Source organism: Ascidiella aspersa, chromosome 1 (genome assembly GCF_963924565.1).
Source record: "Ascidiella aspersa chromosome 1, kaAscAspe10.2, whole genome shotgun sequence".
Classification (NCBI taxonomy): domain Eukaryota; kingdom Metazoa; phylum Chordata; class Ascidiacea; order Phlebobranchia; family Ascidiidae; genus Ascidiella; species Ascidiella aspersa.
Window position 1 is genome coordinate 756,557 of NC_139447.1, and position 24,697 is coordinate 781,253.

The 24,697-nt window shown below is 35.8% G+C and overlaps 1 protein-coding gene across 1 annotated transcript; it reads left to right on the forward strand.

The window, feature by feature from the left end:
* Positions 1–135: 135 nt before the first annotated feature.
* Positions 136–23,821, forward strand: LOC146166421 (protein strawberry notch homolog 1-like). Its single transcript, XM_083390234.1, has 29 exons — positions 136–936; positions 1,933–2,092; positions 3,672–4,279; positions 4,730–4,778; positions 4,947–5,002; positions 5,280–5,382; positions 6,933–7,142; positions 7,867–7,951; positions 8,071–8,161; positions 8,434–8,595; positions 9,170–9,282; positions 9,754–9,868; positions 10,247–10,414; positions 10,875–11,009; positions 12,180–12,325; positions 12,666–12,786; positions 13,130–13,331; positions 13,805–13,966; positions 14,534–14,694; positions 15,181–15,291; positions 16,589–16,745; positions 17,662–17,774; positions 18,611–18,782; positions 19,011–19,085; positions 19,560–19,706; positions 20,376–20,557; positions 21,413–21,639; positions 22,206–22,387; positions 23,466–23,821. Exons 1-29 carry the CDS (start codon positions 763–765, stop codon positions 23,687–23,689), a joined length of 4,611 nt encoding a protein of 1,536 aa, XP_083246360.1. The 5' UTR covers positions 136–762; the 3' UTR covers positions 23,690–23,821.
* The last annotated feature ends 876 nt before the right edge of the window (positions 23,822–24,697 follow it).

The following is a 24,697-nucleotide window of genomic DNA, read 5'->3' on the forward strand; positions in this document are numbered from 1 at the left end:
TGATATTTACGCGAGTAGTTGTGAACATAGGCTCACGTGACAATGTATTATCTTTTTTCCTTTTCTTTCTGCATTGTGACATCACTTAAAATACGTAAGTCGCGAAAAAATTCGCTTCAGAAGTTGCAACGTGTCTTGGGCGGAGGACCTAAGACGGTTCCAGCAGGATAAGCATGTTAAGTGTTTAATTATTTAGAACTTAAAACGTTTAGTTGTATTGCAGATAGTTATTCCTTTACGCTTTTCACAGTTCTGGTTATTTTGAGGTCACGTTAGTAGCGTTTTTTTAAGTTTTAGCTGGATTATTTACATTTTACGACCTGTAAATACAAACCACGTGGTTTATGGTCCATATGCAAATTTAAAGTTGACATCGCCATTAGCTATTTTGCGAGTTTTATTTCGGCCAATGTTTGCTTATGTTACAACAAGTGAATATCTACAAGTTTGTTTAGGGGATGATTGTACTTAAAAAGGTTAATTTTAAATTTGTAAAAAAATACTTTATATTCAGAGAAAATGTAAATTAATTTATTACTCCTGATTTCCGATTTTATGTTTTTCACTTTTCTTGATTCAAACATACTAAAATGTCTTCATGCGCTTTAATTAAATGAAACATGTGCTGTGGTTTAGAATCCTAAAATCCAATCCTACTTTTTGTGATTTGATGTTGTTTTGAATTAATATTTGTTGCACAACCATGAAACATCATTTTTTAAGAATTTTGTATATATTATTGTGGTTGCCATTTATTGATCAATGGAAGAATCTAGCGATGGATTGGATTTATTGTCGGCAGCTCTTAACCAGAGCGGAGTTATGGACTTTGATTCACTCTTCGGGGGTGACCTTGCAAAAGATTCGGCGAATAACAACCACGTTGATCCATTGTTGGATATGCTGGGGATTGTACCTTCAGCGGAAACGCGTGTGGTAAGTCGCAATATCAAACTGAAATATTTTTTTAAACATTTGTGTTTTTCATACAAATATTAAATTAACACATTAATGGGGTTAGGGTGCGAGTTAGCGTTTGTGGTTGTAGCATTTAGCCTACTTTGATGTCACTATACACGTCACCGTTGTCCACTGAAGCGTGACCTAACGCCGAATCGTGCGCTTGAATCGTTTCGCAAGCTATTCTATTTTGTACGTCTTACTAACAGCGGCTTGAATCACCGCTCCGTTTATCGTGTGTTTCTGAGATTTGTTAATATGCTTGACGGGCAACATCATACTGAGTGAAGTGTCTTTGCCTAGAGAGTACAAGAAGTTGAGGACAGGTATTCTAGCGGCCTGCTCCTTTGGAGTCGGATTAAGAACTTGTAAGAGACTAGGCAGCCGTCGGCTCTCGTCTTCAGAGCCAGCAGCCTTCTTACCCCTAACTAAACACCCCCATTTGCCACAGTGGTGAATCAAGTATTATTATATTTTTTAATAATAATGATTAACTAACTCAAACGCTGACCCGCACCCTAACCCAACTATTATGTGCTGTTATAGGATTCCAGACCAGCGCCAAGTTTTATATTGTATTTATTCTGGTGTTTTTAACCTTTTTTCCGCAGCAACCCAAAGACAAGCTTAAGTTTTACAGCGAAATTTAGGTGATCCAATTTTCTTCACTGAATTTTCGTAAGCTTAAAGTGAACAAACTGCAAATTAGACATAAATAAGAAATCTTACAACGATGTAAGGTTTAGCATTAAATCTATTAATTGCTGGTGAAGTCAATAATCATGGTGCGCCAGTTGTACAACTAACTGTAGCAAAATTTTGGGTTAAGAAAAAAACAAATCAGTCTCGTGTATGGGCTTTGGCATTCCTAATATTTATAACTTAAATCGCCCAAAAGAAAGTTTAAAAATAAAGGATATCTTGTAGAAGTTACAGAATGTATAAATTCCATGTTTATTATATTTTGTGCAGAAACCTGAAGAACCAAGATCAGTAACGATCACCGCAGTTTCAAGCACAACTCCATCTAGACTTAACTTTACAAATGTTGCCTCGAAATCATTGGTAGCAAGTCCCCTGGTGAAACCACCACCTGGGGTTAAGATTATCAAGATACCAACGCTCAAAGCTGGTAGGTGTCAGCATTCTCACTTAACAATGTATTACTATAGTTAAACTAAATTGCATGCTTAAATTGTTTTTGTCAGTTAAGCCAAAGACCAGATTGGAAAGTTTCACTTGCACAGGGATTTATTCACACAGATTTGAGGTCACAGCCCTGCATTTCATGAAAAATTGTCATAAGGTTAAAAAAGCTTCAGTCAGCCAAAAACTTCAGCCTTGTTTACATTTTTCAATAGTAATTCAGTTAGACCTGCGTTGATTTAAGAAGTCATTTTTTAGAGGACAAATCTCAAGCTGCTTAAACTTCTTCTCCATACAATATCTAAAGTTTCCAATCTAGCTTACAGACATTTTCCAACTCTCAACTTCCATTTTTGTTCCATTTCTCACTGGTTATACCACACTATGAGGCTGCTGAAACATATCATGCTTAGTTAAACTTAGAACTGGATGAAATAAAGACTTGTTCAAACTATTTTGTAAGACTTATGTAGCTTTTGTAAATGTAAGTCTCAATTTCAATGAGATAACAAAAAAAAAGCGTAACAGGGTTGTTCCTAAGCAAAAATTTACACTTGCCAGCTCGGCGAGCGGCTATCAATCGGCACTCGCCCGGACGAAATAACACTCGCCAAATTTGTTAAAATGCTGTCTGCAAATTTTTGTCCTAGCGCGTTTTTTTTTATAGGTTATCGTTATTCTATTTTGTGTTTTTTCTATGTAAACAGTAGTTTTTATAAAAGTCTGGTCGTTTATTTCCAAGCACGGATGAACAAATTAATGACCCAAAAAGCAGTTTACGCTTAAGACAATGTTTTGGCGAAATATTTTTAACAATCTTTAGTGAAAAAAATATACCTGACAATTTAGTAGCCACGGCCTGCCTGTTTTCCATTTTTCTAAAAATCCTCTCGCTCTCTTTTTTTTCGTATTTTAGTTTTCTGTGCTTGAAGGACGTTTTAACGCAGGTTGTTTCACGCCACAAACAAAACACCACATTTCGCACACTATAGTTTGTAGTTACACAAGTAGGCGATATTTTCAAATATCGTAGTTTTCAGTGGAGGTTACGGTCCCTCAAAACATAAAAAAAACACTGCTTACAAATATTAACACAAGTTGTCCTACACCAACTAATTAAATTTCTCGCCGAAGCCACTTGCCAGTCCGGCGAGTTAATGTCAATCGGCACTCGCCCGGAGCAATTTGTACTCGCATTGGCGAGTGGGCGAGTGCTTAAGCCCAACCCTGCGTAATCAAACCTTAAATTTGTGACAAGCTTTGATATTTTATATTTTTAGATTATGTTTGTGACATTATATATACTTTATGTTAATAATTTTCCACAACACTATTAGGTAAATAAACCATTGTACATAGAGAAAACAAACAGGAGAGTATTTACCCTGAGGTTGCATTTGTGTTTGGAGAGTACAGCTGATTTTGCTGACATATTGGCTCTAATTTAAAGTTCACTTTGTTACTTGAAAGTTTGAATTTGTCTAAGCATTATTTTGTTAACTTTTTTGCCAAAGTTTAACCTTCTTATATATCATTTTTTACCAAACAAATCAAACTTGTTGCAGGATCAATCATTAAGATCAACCGTCTGGGCAAAGCGGATATCGTCAAACCAGTCGCAAAACTCTCAGTTCCTTCTTCTGTTAACGCAGCAACAAGCTATGCAAGCACCTCTGTATCATTAACTAGCGTAATAATAAACAAACCAAGCAATGGAATGCATAACACAATTGTTAGAGCTACAACCGGTGAAAATACAACAATGAAAAAAGTTGTGGTGGGTGGAAAAACTGTTTTGGTGCCCGTCGCTACTACTTCAAACTTCCAAGTAACAATGCCAACTGTTACAAAACAAAGCGTAAACAATGGGAATACTTTTTCAACAAACGTGCTTCTTAAGAAGTCCCAAAGCGTTCCAGCATTTAACGCAAAGCGCATTGTGAATGGCGTGCAACAAAAACAAACGCCGAAAAACCTTAACCTGGGGAGTTTGTTTGTGGAAACCGTGGAGAAATACGGGGAGTCTGATTTTGACACACCTCCTGGTTCACCATTTGCGATGGTTAGACCGGAGAAAGTGAAGTCGTCTTCGGTTGTAATCAACACACAAACACCAACCAAACTTTTGCTCGATAAGGTTAAGCTGGTGAACGGAGGGAGTCCTACAATTAGTGTAAGTTCATCAGTAAATATATAAGTTTTGTTTTAAATAGGATTGACTAGTTGTGTCACTCACATTTATTTCGTTTACGATGTTGTTATTTGGTCACTAGGGTTGTTTTTAACTCGACAGATAGATAGTTCCACAGTGCTTACTTACTTTGTTGACGTTCATGCTGCTTCTAGTGTTTGGGAACAATAACTCAATTTACTTGCCACTGTATGGTTTATGTATATTTTTTAGATTACACTTTTTTTGACACATTACCTTAAGATATTATACAAGTTCGTATTGAAACATCTTAATCAAGATGATGTCATTCTACTTAACCTTTATTCCTTTGAAGTTCATTATCAAGCTACATTACAGACCCATGTATAGTGTACCCAAGTATTTTTTTATTCCTAAAAAAAATGGTTTACTATTGTTTTATGTTATTTTAACTTGTTTGTTTCCTTACAGTTAAAACAAGCACACTCCCCATCTTTAAAACCTGGACAAAAGCGACCTGGTAAGATCAAATTTATAAACTTGGCCAAAAATTGAGTTGAATCAAATATCCACTACATTTTTTACCTATTTTTGATATATGTTCTGTCTTTTTTTTAACAAAGATTCTAGGGACTTAAAGCCAAGTTATAAAAAAAATATTTATTTTTATTTGTTGCATCATTTTTAGAGAAGATCCACTTTATCGCCAAAGAAACCCTGCTCCGAACGCTCTCTATGCCAGCTGTGAGTCAATTTGTGTTTATTATTTGAACTTTTAATAGGGGAATGGTCTGTTATTTCTACTTCATTTTAAGGTTAATTTTAAATGAAGGGTTGCTTTCTACTTTTTTTCCAACAATATTTAATAAACTGTTTCTTCTAAAATCAGCATTAAACTGACGTGATCATTTGTGTAATACTCCAAAGCTTGTATTTTATTGATTAAAATTTATCTTGAGTTGACTTAATCAGTGATTCCCCATGTGACATTCCTTGTAATATTAACAAGTCATATTTTCAGATGACCAAAAAACCTGGGAGTGATTTGGTCGACGTCGAAGAACGCGAAGAAGAATCGGAAATGCATCACACGCAAACATATGCTGAATACATGCCAAGCAAATGTAAGATTTCTATTGTACAATATACGCAAACCTATGCTGAATACATGCCAAGCAAATGTAAGATTTCTATTGTACAATACACACAAACATCTGCCGAATACATGCCAAGCAATGTAAGATTTCTATTGTACAATATACGCAAACATCTGCCGAATACCTGCCAACCAATGTAAGATTTCTATTGTACAATATACGCAAACCTATGCTGAATACATACCAAGCAAATGTAGGAATTCTATTGTACAATATACGCAAACCTATGCTGAATACATACCAAGCAATGTAAGATTTCTATTGTACAATATACGCAAACCAATGCTGAATACATACCAAGCAAATGTAGGATTTCTATTGTACAATATCGCAAACCTATGCTGAATACATGCCAAGCAAATGTAAGATTTCTATTGTACAATACACACAAACATCTGCCGAATACATGCCAAGCAATGTAAGATTTCTATTGTACAATATACGCAAACCTATGCTGAATACATGCCAAGCAAATGTAAGATTTCTATTGTACAATACACACAAGCATCTGCCGAATACCTGCCAACCAATGTAAGATTTCTATTGTACAATATATGCAAACATCTGCCGAATACATGCCAAGCAAATGTAAGATTTCTATTGTACAATACACACAAACATCTGCCGAATACATGCCAAGCAATGTAAGATTTCTATTGTACAATACACACAAACATCTGCCGAATACATGCCAAGCAATGTAAGATTTCTATTGTACAATATACGCAAACCTATGCTGAATACATGCCAAACAAATGTAAGATTTCTATTGTACAATACACACAAACATCTGCCGAATACATGCCAAGCAATGTAAGATTTCTATTGTACAATATACGCAAACATCTGCCGAATACATGCCAAGCAATGTAAGATTTCTATTGTACAATATACGCAAACATCTGCCGAATACATGCCAAGCAATGTAGGATTTCTATTGTACAATATACGCAAACCTATGCTGAATACATGCCAAGCAAATGTAAGATTTCTATTGTACAATATACACAAACATCTGCCGAATACATGCCAAGCAATGTAAGATTTCTATTGCACAATATACGCAAACCTATGCTGATTACATGCCAAGCAAATGTAAGATTTCTATTGTACAAAACACACAAACATCTGCCGAATACATGCCAAGCAATGTAAGATTTCTATTGTGCAATACACACAAACATCTGCCGAATACATGCCAAGCAATGTAAGATTTCTATTGTACAATATACGCAAACCTATGCTGAATACATGCCAAGCAAATATAGGATTTCTTTTTTACTACACCTAAACTGAAATTCAATAATGTTAGTCAAATGGTAACACAAAATTATTTAAACATTTGCTGATCAACTTTAATATACAAATTACTAATGTAATCATTTTAAAATTATGTCAAACATTAAAAAATTGCCAACATTTAATTTGATGTTATGTTTGCCAGATTATTTGTTTGAAGCAATGTTTTGTTATGGCTTTTTAAGAATTTGCATTTGTGACAATCTTCCTTCTTTCAGTGAGGATCGGACTCTCACATCCCGACAGTGTCGTAGAGACAAGCTCGCTTGCGAGTATAGCGCCACCCGATGTCACATACCAGCTGTCAATTCCCCGAGAAACCATCGACCACGGCAAACTGTCTGCTCTACAGCTCGAGTCTATCGTCTATTCGTGCCAGAAGCAATCGACTTTCTTGCCCAACGGAGAAAGAGCCGGTTATTTTATTGGTGAGCACATGATTTACGACTTGCACATTCACTATGTAACCTGAAATTAAAAGTTTTAACTCTGGTGTATTTAGCTGCAATTTTAAATTTGTGTCTAATTTATAAGGCGATCGGTATACCTTATTTTTATAATAGTTTTTGTACAAAGATGTTATTTAATGTTTTGGTACATTTGCACAAGTTCTCAATCCATAGATGTCAATCCCAAACTGTGTCGTTATTTAATTTGTTTGGGTCACATACTGCACAGTTTACATGGTTAGATTAATTAAGATCGGTTCTGAGCAAGATTGAAAATTGTCTATGCCTTACGAATAAATGGCTCATATCAAATTAGTTGACATTTGTTATAAAACATAGTTGTTTTAAAAGGAGGTTGTGTTATCTGGATCTTAATAATGCTTATTTGTCACCTGTTCACAGAATGTTATTTAAGGTACTGTTACATTTCATGGTCACATTTGTTTGCTTTCTCGCCTTATGTTGACCAATAACAAACTTGATACTCCAACATTTTTATACTTGTATTGAATAAAGTAGGTCTAACACTGCTGATTTAAAAAAGATATGGTGAAGTATTTAAGTTTAAATCACTAGTATATACTATATATATTATCATGAAATTTTAATTTAAAATTTTAATAAAAATAGTATATTTTTTTGACTATTTCAGCATGACACTTATTTGCTTACTTTTGAGCGAGCTAATAAAAATCTTACTCAGGTGACGGTGCTGGGGTTGGAAAAGGTCGAACTGTGGCCGGGATTATTTACGAGAATTATCTAGTCGGAAGGAAGAGAGCATTATGGTTTGTTGACTTCATTAAATTTGTGTTAAGTCCTGCATCCTTATAAACAAAAATATTTATAAACAACACTAGTGTTTTTAGATGAACTTATTTATTGTAGTTTGTTTTTGTTTTTATAGGTTTAGTGTTTCAAATGACCTCAAATATGACGCAGAAAGAGATCTTCGCGACATTGGAGCTAAAAATATCAAAGTTTATGCACTTAATAAGGTAATTAAAAACAAGCAGAAAGCCTATTGTTTTATGTTGGATAGACAATATTTCTAAAAGCTAAAAAAATGCTGTTTTTACTCTTCTCTAATGAACCAATTTAAATACTTTAGAAAAAAATTATTTTGTTGTCCTGAGTTTTGTGATTTGCAAGTTTAAATATTTTTAATTTAAGCTTTTATGTATAATTTGCTCTGTTTTAGATAAAAAGAAAGTTACATGTAGTACTCATTATATTGGCTTTAGTGATATTTTATTGAAAAATTTTTCAGTTTAAATACGGCAAGATAACAGCTCGAAACAACGGTGCCGTCAAGAAGGGAGTTATTTTTGCGACGTATTCATCGCTGATCGGTGAAAGTCACTCTCAAGCGATGTACCACACAAGATTGAAGCAAATACTTCACTGGTGTGGCGAGAACTTTGACGGTGTGGTGCGTTATAAAAACATAGATATCATATAATTGTTGCTTGGTCTTACTGAAGTTTCTGGTAATATTGTTTTATAGCTTCCGTTGTATGTTTTGGCAACTTTTAGCCTGCTGCCGTCGTTTCACAAGGCCATGATTTGCCCAATATTAGTTTCGCTTTGAAAACAAATATTGTTTTCACTGGAGGGTTTTTTCTTGTGGCCCCGAAGGTTGTCACAAATCTCTTTGTTTAACGACATGTCTGATTAGTTAAAAACAAAATAGCTTAAATATAATTTTTCATTCCTAAATAAAGATTGATTCAAATGCTTCTCACCATTCAAATACTTTTTTTATTTTCCCAAATTTTATTATTATATCTTAAACTATACCCTTTAAAATAAACAATATACATTGTTTGATTGGAACTTTCAGACCATACCACCTGTATACATGTTTACATCTTTCTGCAACTTTTAGGCCACAAAGCAATTAGTCTAACAGCAATATAATGACAAGTTATGTAGTTTTACACTGATGGCAATGTATCAGATTTAATAACATATTTATAGCACCGTTTTTGATTGTTTTGTTGCAGATAATATTTGACGAGTGTCACAAAGCAAAGAATCTTCTCCCATCAGGTTCAGGAAAGTCAACAAAAACTGGAGCTACCGTTCTGCAACTTCAGAAACAACTTCCAAATGCCAGGTAAGGTGTCGCTGAACAATAAAGATCCATGTATTGCATAACTTTTTGGAAAAAATTCGATAAATTTGTCATCTAGCAAAACCATTTATTGGTTATTTTGCGTACAGATGCAGAAACTGACTGAAAATTACAGGAGAATTATAGAGGCTTCATATTTATTTGGTCTGCTAACCACTTAAAACCATTTTATTGACTGTATCAGTTTAACTGTTGAGTACTATAATATGTATATATTGCCCTTAAATAAATTTCAATGTCCTGCCCTATTGACATTTAAAACAATGATATGTAGTTACCCAAATAACATTTCATATAATTATATCCATTATTTCGTGAAGTGCATTTGCACTTAGCAACTGCGGTACTTTAAAATACATGTTAGCACATTAGTGATTAATATACAAAGTGCACCTTGTAATACTTGCCACATATGTGTGAGTTATATATAACCATCACCCCATTATAACACAGGGTTGTATATGCGAGTGCTACGGGTGCTTCTGAACCCCGAAACATGGCTTACATGTCACGTCTGGGTCTTTGGGGTCCCGGAACTTCATTCCCTGTGTTTGCTGACTTTATACAGGTAGGACTCAATATATGTGATTTGTAATCAGTTGCGAGTATTTCACTTCTGGCGTTTTTTCAAGTGTAAAGAAGATGTCCACTCCATACGTAATTTTCCATTTACACAGGAACTTCTTTATGTAAAGAGTTGAGTTGAACTTCTAAATCCCATTTACCTTAAACTTAAAATCCCAATTGGTGGCTAGAATGAATGATAGAAGCTTTCTGGTTTACAATATGAAAATGGCCAAACATCAAGTCAAAATGTCAAAAAATATGACACTCCTTGTGTTTAATAAGACTCTTTTCGAGCAATCCCATCTAAGTGTTTCTGCGATTCCAGTTTTAATTTAACATCACCCCCACTTTTACCCCTCCTTGACATTAACCCTTTTAGGCAGTGGAGCGACGAGGTGTTGGAGCGATGGAGTTGGTTGCGATGGATATGAAGATGCGGGGAAGTTACATCGCTCGACAACTCAGCTTCTACGGAGTTTCGTTTCACATCGAACAAGTTCCGCTTAATTCATCGTTCTCGCAAATGTACAACAAGGCTGTCAGATTGGTAAGTTTCTATCGCCAATTTTATAAATGATAGCAGCTTAAGTTATGACTGGAATCTTCAGCCATTGTATTTTATTATTTTCAAATAGTTGTGTTAAATCAGCCTTTGTAGTTAAAATATAAAGGTGAATCTTTATGGAATCCAAAACCATTGGAAGCAGGTTTCTGCTTGTCGGTCACTGTTCCACTGAAGCGCATATAAACAATAAAACCGAGTAAAGCCCGGATCAGACATTTTTAAATGAATATATATTTGTCCTATTTGTCCTTAATTTGAATGATCCTGATTTGCCTTGGGTTTTTAAACTTTGAGTTTTATTCTTATAAATACTTCAATAAATTGTTGTCATGTTTAAAGTTTTTAAGCTTTTACCCAAACAGGACAAACCTTAGAAAAACTAAAAAAATAAACAAACACATCCAAAGCCTCACCCAACGGTTAACCCTCCCGCCTTATTTAGTGGGTAGCTGCCCGTGAAGGCTTCCAAGCTGCAGCTTCGATGATGGAAGCGGAGTTCCACATGCGCAAGACCATGTGGGCGCAGTTCTGGTCGGCTCACCAAAGGTTCTTCAAGTATCTATGCATTTCTGCTAAAGTAAGTAACATTTCTAGTTCTTCTGTCGTTTTTCTATGTTGTTGTTAAACCATTAAACATAACTTGATTTAAGTATTTATTTCTTCTTTGTACTTTTACACTGTACTGCAGGGGTGGGCAACCTTCTTAACACAAGGGCCAGTTAGGAAATATAATGCTTACAGGAGGGCCGCACTTCAAATAAACACTAGTTCATATTTTCAGCTTTAACTAGAAAAACTAATGAGCTACTAGGCTGCAACTACGGCAGTTTTGTCAGTGTTGTCTACTTGCGGATTCGGAAATAACTTCCTACAATTCGAATGACGACTTTCTCGTACGGATCGGCTCAGTACAATTTAATTAACAGCCTTAATTCAAATCCAGCTGTTAAATTTGCGTGGCAAATGTCTGTTACACCATGAACGTACCAGACAAGTGTAATTGTTGCAAAACAATTCTTTGTCATAACAACGTGACACAAGTAAAACTTTATGAATGAAGATTGTTTTGGAAGAGATGCTTTCCATTCGAGTTCAACTGCATTAGTTTAGCGGTGCAGCCTATGGGTTACATTGTACTTCAAGCAGAAAAGTGATAGAGCAAATTAGCAAAACTTCCAACATGGTGCGCACTCAAAACCTTATTTAGGGAAAAATAGCTGGAAAGGGTCGCACAAAAAATGGAAAAGGCCGCACGTTGCCCACCCCTGCTGTACAGCCTTGTCCTATATTGTACACTCTCATTATTAACAACATTAAAATAATGTAATATGTGACATTTCCACTGAAAAATAAAAGTGGAGCAAATCAAGCAATTTTTTTTTTTTGAGGAAGTCGTCATTTACTCTTAAATGAAAATATCGGCACTCAAATGCAACAAATCAACACCTTGTTTATAACCGGAGTCAACAGATTGTATTTTGTTGTCTTAAAAAAATAGTTTCACGAGTTTTTTTTTTCTAATTGCTAATTAAAACAATTTTTGGATTTCCTGATATACTAAAAAAATGTATTTTAATTAAGTTTGTTCAGAGAGAAATCCCCAAATAAAATTCACAACTAAAAAAATAAATTTGTAATTTTATGTTGGTGAGTATTTTAGTTTTATAAACCATTATTCACCTTTTGGTAAAGTTTTTCAACTCGTTATTATATTGGTTACAAACTCCATTATTTTCCATGTGTTCAGGTCCAACACACGGTGTCGCTAGTGCGGGAGGCAGTGAAGCATGGCAAGTGCGTTGTGATTGGCTTACAGTCGACCGGCGAGGCGGGAACTGTCGACCAATTGGAGAAGTCGGGAGGCGAGCTCGACGATTTCGTGTCGACAGCAAAGTATGAGTTGTCTGGTTTAATACTAGTTAAACAATGGCCTTGTTGTAAAGTTTAAGAAGCTGTGATATTTGTTTTAATATAACATACAAGCTGTGAAAGATCAATAACAGTGCAACTTATAAACTCCAGGACGTTCTTATTTTGATATGTGTGAGGTCCTGGTTTTTACAAAATATATTCTGTGTTTTTTAAACGAATCTTAACCAATGAAACAATTGCTTCCTTACATGTCTGTACACAATAATTTTTAATTTTTATTTTATTCATGAAGAACTTAGTTATTTTTATTCATAAAAAAATTGTTTTTTTATTCTTTGCAACTTCACATTTTTTTTTCTAGGAATGTTTTTGAAAACTTGATTCTTAAGCATTTCCCTGCTCCTGACCGCCAACGTGTGGCCGAAGTTTTCGGCCATGATTTCTATGAGAAGTCCAAAAGGAAGCGACCAGCAAGTGTTAAGGTGAGGAAGTTTTGTGCTGTGTCATTAAAACTAAAACCACAATATACACTAGTGATTTTCCATGTACGATTTATGCCGAAAACAGTTAACGCAAAGTGGATTCCTAATTAAGTTAATTGTGTCCCATCAAGTTTTAATGAATAAATACAATTCTACAAACTTTAGGTTAATATTGATATTACCGTTTAGGTATAATGTGATTTTATTGTTGATAAAATAACTTTTCTTTTAAAAACATTAGAAAAACAGTTATTTATGTTTTTTAAAGAGTGCTATGCATTTCATGTTATTTATTTTTTGCTCAACCATAAACTGCTTCACTGATTTCCTTATGACGTCACAGTCGTCGCTTGTTGCGAAACGCATCCGACGCGACTCTGCTGCCTCCAGTGGCGACGACGCGTCATCGACGAGTGAGTCAGCAAACGAGAATAATGCTGAGTCAGAGGAGAGCGATTATGATGACGTGTCGGATTTCAGTCACGGTTCACTGAGCGACGAGGACATCGGCAAATTGTTCGGCGACAATGCATCGGATAGTGACGGTGACAATTAAGCACTTTTATTTAATTCTAAGTAAAAAAATGCAGAAAGTTTTTATGTTCAGCGGTAATTCTGATAGTAATGATGAAAATGAGGCTCTTTTAATTGATTATGATCAACAAATTAGGATAAATTTAGGTTGATTTTTTCAGTTTTTCAGTAAGAAGCCAAAAATATTTTTGTTTTTCGATGATATTTTTCAGTATCTTAAAATTTTTGCCTAATTTTCTAAAGAAAACTATAAAAAAAGTTTTTAGTTAAATCCACAAAAATAATTCTTTTTATATGTTAGATGGTATATTCTTCCAGTAATCGAGAAGTTTCGCTAAATGTTTACTTATATCAGCAACAAATTATTTCACGTCTTTTATTTCAAAGTTAGCGTTTTTTTTCTTCTGACACAAAACACACGTTTTACTTGTTATATATCGACTAAGACTATTTAATTAATTTACGGTTGGTTTATTTTATTCAGAAATGCGAAGTCCTCTGAAGATCAAGAAACGGAAGAAAGATCGACGAAGTGCCACAAACAACCCCAAACTTGCAGACGTTAGTGGTGGTTTAAAGCTGGAGGAACTAAAGTCTACCGCAAGTGAAGAACCTGGGTTGCTGGGAAGTTTGGGACTCGTTGGAGGTAAAAAACATTATTAAAAATACTTAAATGTAAAACGATGACATGAATAGGAGTTGTAGTTTTTATATACATAACTCTTGATATTGGCCAATAAGTTTTAGGCATACTTGTCTAAAAACTAAACTTGAAACTAATTTTCCGATATGTTTCCCACAAACTTGTCTGCGGAATTCCACCATTAGCTAGCTACGTTTTTTTTTTCAGCGGAAACTATGAAAACCTATTTGCCTCAGATTCAGTCAACTTTATTAAAATATCGTCGACTCTAAACCAACTTTTTTGGGTAAAACTCAAAAATCTTTGAATTTTTTGACCCTATAATCCCTTAATATGAACAAATATAAATGCTCAAACGAATCCAAGAGCAGTATTTACATAATAACTTTATTTATTTATATATATATATTTTTAAACTGAACATTCCTGTTTGCCCCAATCTAGGTCATCTTGTTTTATTACCGGTGAACTTTTTTAAAAAATATCGCCAAATATCGCCAACTTAAACCCCAGCGTGCCCTGACCCTATTTTGGGAATCCCTGCTCTAAACCACCTTTCGTTCCAACCAGGAAGTCTCGCGTCAGACCTTCCCGGTATGGGCGCAGTGGAGCGTGCACAAGCGCTCAAGCGTGAACTACTGGATCGCCTCAATGCTTTGGGCGATTGTTTACCGAACAATATGCTCGATGAGCTCATAGACGCACTTGGTGGACCCGAGAACGTGGCTGAAGTAAGTCGATTGTGTGTTACGTCACAAAGATATCAGTGTTAATACAGTCCCAGCCTTGCAAAATTACGTCTACAAAAATCAAAATTGCAGTCTAATTGAACTAAAAGCACTGCAAGTTACATTAACTGTTGCCTTAAAATAAAACTGGTAATTGTAATGTTAATCGCGGATTTTTCACCCACATCTGAATTCAGTACTTCTCTGGTTGGGAAACACTATTCTACAATATTAAAAAGTGATTTGGATGTTTCGTTTTACTCCCTCTAGGAGAAAAATATAATGTTTTTGTAACGTACTATATCGATTGATGATTTTTTTTACTAACCTGTATGTTTTTTTTAAATAGACTAGGTTGAAAAGAAACATTATTTTATTAATATAATTGTGTCCATCGTGAGCTACTATCTCACCTCCTCCTACCAACCCCGATATTTTCCACTTATCTCATAAATCTACTCACCCAATATTTTCTCCCTTTATTTTCAGATGACAGGTCGCAAGGGCCGTGTTGTTGCAACGGATGAGGGGAACGTAGAATACCAGTCAAGATCGGAAAGTGATGTTCCCGTAGAACTCCTAAACATGACTGAAAAGCAGGTCAGTAGTGGTGTTCCTGTATAACTACTAAACATGACTGAAAAGCAGGTCAGTAGTGGTGTTCCTGTATAACTACTAAACATGACTGAAAAGCAGGTCAGTAGTGGTGTTCCTGTAGAACTCCTAAACATGACTGAAAAGCAGGTCAGTAGTGGTGTTCCTGTAGAACTCCTAAACATGACTGAAAAGCAGGTCGGTAGTGATGTTCCTGTAGAACTCCTAATTTTAAACATATATTTTTCACTAATTAGTTGTTTAGATTACCTCCTGATGTCATCTATTTCTATGGCGAAATGCATATTTACATTTGCTGACTGATTGTTGTTCGAAGCGGTTCGCTTCTCAAGCTTTTATCTACCGCATTATGTGTTCTTTCGGAGTGCAAGATTCTGTTGTGGGAAACACATACTAAGCTTATATGTTATGCGATTTCCTGATTTTTAGACAAAAACATATCGTGAAGCTTACTTTTAATTGGCACACACAACACAAGTCTCCTTTGTATTTTTATTATAGCAACTTTCAACCATCTTTCTACAAACCCATAGACCCTTCATATCTTTCGCTTCCGTAACCCACAAGGTTAAACCCCCAAGGCTTCTGTGATGTAACAATTCTTTTCAAACGCGCGATTCTTTTCGCCGCGTGATTGGAACAATACAAAGATGCATGACGTCACAATGCTTTTAGCGGAAGGACGTTACGTAGCAAGCATTATGACGTGATTTTTCTTGGTAGTGTCTTTGCTTTTGATGTTGTTGATGGGCTTATGAAAGGTTTTAAATTCACCGTAACAAATAATACCCAAGCTTTTTGGCTGACAGCATTCTTACAGAAACTATAAATCAATGGTGGCTGCACTTGCGCAGTAAGCCATCAAAATGCGACCTCAGACCAGTTGTTGTACACATATGTGTGTCAATGTGTGTATAATTTGTTGATGGTGGTTAATACCATTTTCGTTAAATATTTTACTGTTATGTCAAATTACACTTAATTAAAGCAACACATGAGAACTTCGCACAAAGAATGAAAATAGTTCCTTATTTACTGCACTCAAACGTACCCAAAATTGTAGTGAAAACTCACTAATAGAGCGAAAAATGACTCTGCTTCTTGGTTTGGAAGCGGCAATCCAATTAAAAAAAACGTTTTGTTTAAAAATAAATACCGAACTTTTCGAATTATTGTCTAATAATTATTATTGCAGCCGAGTTGTTGTTATTATTGGACATACTAGAATTAGATTTTTTATTTTAAAACCCGCGTAATATTAAAGATTGTCTTATTTTCACAGCGGTTCATGGACGGGGAGAAGAACATTGCGATCATCAGCGAAGCAGCGAGTTCGGGGATTTCCCTGCAATCGGACAAGCGAGCTCGTAACCAACGGCGACGAATGCACGTCACGCTTGAGTTGCCATGGAGCGCAGATCGAGCGATCCAGCAGTTCGGTGGGTTGCGCTTCTGGGGGTTTACCAAACATCTCTGATGCTCTCTTTATTCTGCCGAGCTTGTACACACTTCTTTACAATTCAGCCTTATTTATTAGTTTCAAAACTTGATATTGTGCATGCGCACGTCGGACTCGGGACTCTGGTAGTTTTACTGGAGTCCCTTGTTCGACTCCAGCAAAACAAACCTACTCGACTCCGCAGTCCCCAACACACGTTAAAAATACTAATAGTGCGGAATCGGTGTCGAAATATTCGGATCTAATTCCAAGGTTGCGGGTAAATGAAACTTTTGTGGTTATATGGTTTAAAGGCAAAAATTTTGACGTATTTTATTCCCTCATCTTCTAATTTTGCGACTTTACCGTCTCACTGAAATGTATCAAGCCTCAAATTCCTGATATTTGCCTCTAACTTTGGCGGATGGGATCAGAGAATAATAGAAAAATGTAAATGGCATTCGGAGAATGAGACTCGAGAATTGTATTTTATATATATGCTTGAATTGTCTTTCGGAAAAACAACCAAGATGAACTTTTCAGCGTCTCTGTTGTTTTTATTTCCAACCCTGTAATAGGTCGTTAGGGATTTCCTCGTTTCACAGCCTTAACCAAGAAAATCATGTTCTAAGGAATTATAGATAATCTAATATAACAGTAAGGAAAATGTTTACCAATGTTTAGACCCCTACAGCGTACAAAGCCTTAACCCCCTTTTACTTCTTATTCCACCCAGGTCGTTAAAATCGTAATTAATATTTAAGGATGAATTCAAATTATAAAAAACGTTTACCAAAAAACAAAACGGCGTAAAGCATCGTTAAATCGTTAAAAAAGAGCCGCTGCAAAGTTGTCATGTAAACTCGTCTCACCCTCGTACACCCGCTATTTTCTTATTTACCCCTTATTTGACCCAGGTCGCACCCACCGTTCGAACCAGGTCAACGCCCCCGAGTACGTTTTCATGATCACTGAGTTGGCCGGGGAACAAAGATTCGCTTCAGTGGTCGCTAAAAGACTCGAGAGTCTGGTGAGTGGTACACCTACACTGCGCCTAGAATTAACATTGATTACGCAGTTGTAACAACACTAGATGCTATTTAGAATGTGAATACAAAAGTAGGATAGTCTAGGAGTCTTATCGAGGCATATTCATTAGCTTGACATCTCGTTGGACTTTATAACTTTGATCGTAATTTTATAATTGAGCAAATCATGTTTATTTTAGATATTACAAAAAATAATGCTGGGTTTGATATTGATTGCACTGCTCTGAAAATGGTATTGGCGATGTAGGAATGCAAGAAAATAACATGTTTTAAGTTTATCAAGCGTTTATTTAAGTTTTGCTAATATTTGTTCAGTCTAATATCCAAAAATAAATAGGTGTGTTGGGAATTTTGACAAAAATATAGTAATAATACTATTATTATTCCTAAAACGAATAAATTGTTTCTTTTGGATGGTTATTTTACGAAATGGTCTATATGGTAACAAAAAGTAGAAAACAAGTTAAGAATAAAACATGCATATTAAACAGCAACAAACGCGTGGTTTCCCACAAAATTTTTCCCCTACAATACCTGTGTTAAATTAAACTATAAATATTCCCAAAAAACTAACTTGCTGATATACGTTAAATCACCTAAGTAAACCATAAGCAAAGGGCAACCATAATATATTTTATATCCAATGGAAAATTATTTCTTTCTATTTCTAAAAAATGTGACTTCGGTCCCAGACTTTTTTAACAAAACAAAAATTGTAAATATCAAAGGATTGTCCGTTTAGAAAATCACTAATTTTCAAATCGTCCTTATTTTAGGCGACAAAGTAAATCCAATTTTTTTTTATTATTCCCCCCAGGGCGCCCTGACCCACGGGGACCGTCGGGCCACAGAATCACGTGATCTGAGCCAGTACAACTACGACAACAAGTACGGACGGAGGGCGCTAGAGAGCATCATGAAGTCGATCGCTGGAATTGAAACACCGCTCGTGGCGCCACCTAACGGATACAAGGGAAACTTCTTCAGAGGTGAGCGTTCTTGTTGTTATAAAAGGCTTGTGCCTAATAAAGTTATTAATAACAAAACTGTTTCAAGACAAAGTTTTTATGAACTCTGGGATGATTAGAAAACCTATAAATGTCTATATCTTCTTTATATAATACAATATATCGTCTCGCGATTGTAATAAGGTTGTGTTTAGGAAATGTTATAAATTATGTGGAAAATGTATTTTAATATTTTGTGTTTTATGTCAGATGTCCGCCAAGCGTTGCTGGGAGTTGGTTTGTTGAACAAGGAACCGGGACATCACATTTATCAGCTCGATAAAGGTAAGAAATAAAAATATAAAACGGAATTACATGGCTAGGGTGGATTAAACTGTAACACTAAGGTTTGAATGTTTTCGAAACCTTTAAAAACATGTACCGGAAACCGCCCATCAATTAGGGATTGCATTTAAAAGCATTGTTGTTTTTTACACAACTACCAACTTTTTATTACGTTATTGGCGCCGCAAAACAAATATATTTTTCATGTTTTTCACGGTTTCTTAATATTCCACGTTTTTCCTCTCTCACTCGCATTTTAGTCCGCATTTCCCAATTCCGTTATTTACTGATGGCGATCTGCATTTATTCAGCTTTTTAACGCTTGTTTGATAAACCTTGCAAGCCACAATCCCAAGTACCTAGTTTAAGACTTGCTTTAAATTAAAAAACTTAAATTACCCCCTTTGAAATGAAGAATCTTTCTATTTATTGCAATTATTTGCCGACTAGTTTTATAATGTTTCACCTTTGTAGATTACAACAACATCTTCAAGTTCATGAACCGCATGCTTGGGATGGAAGTTGAGCAACAGAACGGAATCTTTCAATTCTTCCTCGACACACTGAAGGCTCTCGTGCAGGAAGCTAAACAGAGCGGCGAGTTTGACCAGGGAATCGTCGGTAGGTTGAAACTAAACAGCCAGCTAATATTAACTGTCCATTTTTGTCATATCTATTTGGCACCTTTCAACATGTGTGAAAAGGCGAGTTCGACCGAGCTATATTGTGTAGGTTAAATTCGCTATCTTTAAATCGTTTGGATTTTTTCCACCTTGTTAAGCGGTTCTAAATGCTAAATCTATTATATTTGAACAAAAACATCTTTGTAAATATTAAATTGATGGAAGTTTTAGTTTTATAGTAGTTTTAATTTTAATTGTGTAATAATATTGATCGTGTTCTGACATTTTATTTATGTAAAAGGATTATTTATGTGCAATTTGGCGTCGCCGTCGGTAGGTTAAACATCAACAGTAAAACCAAACCATGTGTGAGCTAAAAAAGGCAAGTTCGATCAAGAGATGTTGAGTAGATTGATTTTTTTTTGCTTTTTTAATAATAGTTTGCATTCACCAAGAAACTTGTTTAAGTGATAAGTTTTTTGTCATTTCTCAACTTAAGAAACCCTCTAAAGTTTGAAGGTTTAATATTAAATGACTTCTAATAAGTAGCTAACATTTTTCTAGATCCATATCAGTCATATTTAGTAGAAAGCAAACTAAATTATATTCAGGCCCCCAAGCACTTATTTTAGTTTTTGTCGCAACTTCAACTTTAAATCCTTTTCAGACCTTGGAGCCGGCAGTAATAACGTCGAACTTGTGAGGAGCCGCCAGTTCCGCGTCACTTCCGTCGGACACGCATCGCTGCACACCGTCAAGGTCGAGCGCGGAACGCAGTGGAGCGAAGCGAAGCGTCTGTTCGAAGATTGCGCAATCGGGGAGGAAAGCGGCTTCTACGTCACAGTACAGGTGAGTGTGACGTAACAGTTGAAACCGTGACGTCAGAATTAAGCGAGTGTGACGTCACTCCAGCAGATTACGTAACATTAGGATTATGCAAGAATCACGATCGTTTATTTGAGAGGTATTTCCTTTATTATGTAAAAGCCTTGCGTTATTTTAGTTTCCATTTATGTTTTTACCCAATTTTGTAAATTATTTTCGGTTGGCCTAACTAACGTTTACGTTTTCCTAATAAGGGCTTCGATTTGCAAGAATATTTTTTCTTCATAAATGTTATAAAGAAATCCATTTTCTAAATTAAAAATGGTTCCGGGATGCAGTAAAAACTAATGATTCTTGTCCTGTCAAACTTCAAAAGTTACTTCTGTCATCAAGAACCGATCTCCAATTCGTAATAACGCTGCAAAGTTAACCCAGGGTTTAGGTATTTGTAAGAATCCTTGAAACAACCCGATAGTCAGCCGGGTAATGTCCCCACCTTTCCAACTTTAACTCTCGCACCCATCGTGTTTTCATTTTATCATGAAGGCCAAAATAGGTTGCATTACTGATTAAACCAATTTTATTTTGTTATATAACTGCAAATAAATTTGAAGCAACATTTTTAGGAAGACCTAAACACCATTTTTCTTTAACGTTTAGGCGTGTTTTTAGTTTCGATTTTACTTTTTATTTTCTGTTCGTCATCGCATCACAGAAAAGCAACGGGATTTAAATCTTCCATTTAAACATATTAATAATAAGATGTTACCAGTTTAAGTATTCGAAAAATCTCGGAGACCATTAGATTTGGGCATATTTTAAACACAAGTCTTCACTTTTTTTTTTTTTTTTATTAAATAATCTGATTTTTCTTCTCAGAAAAGCAACGGAGTTCGAATGTGCATCCTCGCCGTTGAAACGTCATCAAAGCGACGTCACAATCGTCGATTGTTTACGGTGTATCGGCCGAACACTGGGAGACAAACACGCAAAGAACCACTGGATGAGCTCAACGCTAAGTACACGCGAGTTCCCATGAGCGAAGCGGAAGTCCACTGGAGGCAGCAACACGAAGCTTCACTCGACGTTTGCTCGCACAAGTTCTGGTGAGAAAATAAATAAATATAAAAATATTTTTATGACTAGAAGATTGTTATGAATATCAAGTTTTGGTGAGAAAATAAATAAGTTCAAATGAAATACGCAACTACTTAATTTGTTTCTGGTTACCAGATTAATAATAGCAACAACTTATGATGCACAAATAAGAAAAATCTAATAAAAAAATAAGTTTTGGTAAAAAAAAGAAGAATTTGCTAAAAGAAATGCTAAAAAGATAATAAATAATAATAATAATAACCAGTTAAAATTTCAATTTATGGTTGAAAAACAAAATATAGTGAGATAAATGAACAGAAATAAGTTTTAAAGAGATGATAAATGAATGAAAATAACAAGTTCTGATGTGATAATAAACGAATAAAAATGAAAATAATTATATGTCCTTATGAGAAAATTCCTTATTTATAAAAAAAATGTACAACAAACAAAAAACATAAAGCAACAACCTCCAAATAAAAAAATCGCACTAAAAGGTTGGGGGTCACCGCAGTTTCACGCCTAACCCTGCTGTTGGTTCCTCCACTGTGTAACGAGCACCGCTTATGACCAGGTTGGGCGCTTGTCGCCGTGGTGTGTGTCACGTGGGCAAGAGACGTCGTACTTACCACGTGCTCGGAGGATCTGTGCTCAGCGTCTGGAGGACTGTGGTGGAGGTCCTGTCCTCCCACGAGGGGGCGCAATACAAGATGCAGATCGTGAGACTAAAGATCAGCGACGGATCAAAACTCGTCGGTCGGTGGTTTTTTTTATACTTGACTGACATTTTGTGGGTAATGGGTGAGCTGTCCGGTTAAAAAGTGTTTTTTCGGCCATAAGACCGAGGTAAGAACAACATCAACTTCGTATTAAAAGACAGTTCTGAATAAGAATAAAATAGGATCAATACCTAATAGTCGTAATAACGTATAAATCAAAATAAGTCCAAATACCCTAACAGGGCCAAAAAATCGGGTGCAAAACAGCGGCGCCCAATGTTGCCGTTCAAACTAGTGCGCCCAAATACCGACAACATACCCTCTCCCTACAGTTCCAAGCGTTACTTTGGCCATTTGGGCCTTATTCCGATGAATTTGGGACTTAAACCAGCGATTTAGTTCTTATTTTGTCGTTAATATTACTGCGTATTCAGCTTAATTATGTCGCTGGTCTTAATGCTGTGGTTTTACAGATTTTTCTACTTTAGGTATTGTTGCTTTTTTGTTCTTATTGTGTGTTCCCGTTTTTTTGGTTTGAACGTCGATACCATTTTATTTTCAAAGGCACAATTTGTGTTCTAAAGTGTTCATAATAGGTGACATTTTGTGATTAATTGACTTAATGCTGCGTGTGATATTAACAAAGGGAATGTCCGTCCGAAGTTGTCATATCGTTATTAGAAATAAGATTAAAATTGATTCGTTTGTTTTGTAATACTTTACTTGCACCTAACCTAGTTCGTCCTTTGCTTGAAAATAATTCTATCGCTTAGGACGCGCACATTTGGTTAAAATTCTCATAATTTTTAATTTATTTAAAACCATCAAAGATGAAGAAGTCTACTCCCTTAGTTAATCAAAGAATGAAATCACATTTAGTTGCGAACTTGGCGTTTTGGCAAATTCTTTGGCTTAATACTATTAGATTTCCTTACTTAGTTGCCAACTTTCCAATGAAGTATCGTTTAGCAGCGATACCATTGTGTAGTATCGGTCGAGTTCCGATAAAGCACCTACCGGTATCGTGTTCCCGATATTATCGTACAACTCCAGCCACAACATCCCACTAAAACTGAACTTCCCAGGACAAATAAACAAGCGATTTTTTCCCCAAGGTCTCCTCATTCCTTCACTCTGCGTTCCACCACTAGCTGTCGCCCTCACCCGCCAAGCGGCCGACATCGACGAACACGTCACAAACAGCACTGTGACGTCATCACTGGGCGACTGTGACGTCAGCGATGACGACGATTACGAGGAGGTCGAAGAGTTCGTTGACCCCGACGAAGTTCTCTCTAGCGTTTTGGCGCCAAAACATCAGTACTCGTGGAACACGTGACCCGTGATCACCCGTGCGTGCGACACGTGACCCGTGATCACTCGTGCGTGCAACACGTGACCCGTGATCACTCGTGCGTGCAACACGTGACCCGTGATCACTCGTGCGTGCAACACGTGACGCGTGAATAATCATACGCGGATTAGGGTGATTATCGACAAAGGGAATGTACCTTTGAACGTTTGAAACTGTGTTTTCCAACCAATGGGCCACCACTCAAATTTGAATAGATTTTTTGCAGTATTTCAGATGCTTAAATTTATTGATATTTAGATTAGTTCCCAACATTTTCAATTTGAGAAAATCAAGAAAGCAAAATGAATACACCGCTCATATGAATAACATTCAAATCTAATAATGGTAATGTCCCATGTTTTGTTACATTTGGGCTTAAAAACAATTGTTTGAAGAGAAGTGTTATACTTACGCTTATTTTTTTTGCCGCAAAAAAAGGCAAAGAAACACTTGCTTAAAACAACGTTTTCAACTTTTTTGAGTTTGCGGTAATTTTATTTTCGCTAGGAAATATTTGTGCTAAAAGCAAGTTCAATGTCACCTTCACGCTTTCATGACGTAACACCTTCATGTGAGGTCACTACTGTGTGTCATTTGTCTGTTACGTCACAGAACCCATTGTTTCTGCAAACAATGGATGTGTGCTCTTTCTATCTATGCATCAGCAGTACTGCGCATGCGCGTCGCTGTATTAGCTCAATTTTGTTCTTTTTCTGTTTGGTTTGGATCCAGAAGACTTCATTTTCGTTTTTGTTTGTGAACTATTATTATTACTTGTCGGGAGATTTTCGTTGTCTGTAATTATTAATGGTTAACACTTAATTTTTTATTCCAAATTTCAACAATAATGCCCAACTAAATGAAGTTCTTTTTAAAGCAGGTTTAATAGAGTCAAGCAAATCATAATAATTGCTTTGTATTGCCGTTTCACAGTTTAAAGCAAAGTTTCACTTGGTCAAAGCAGCCACTTTAGCCCTGAACCCACTTTTTGCG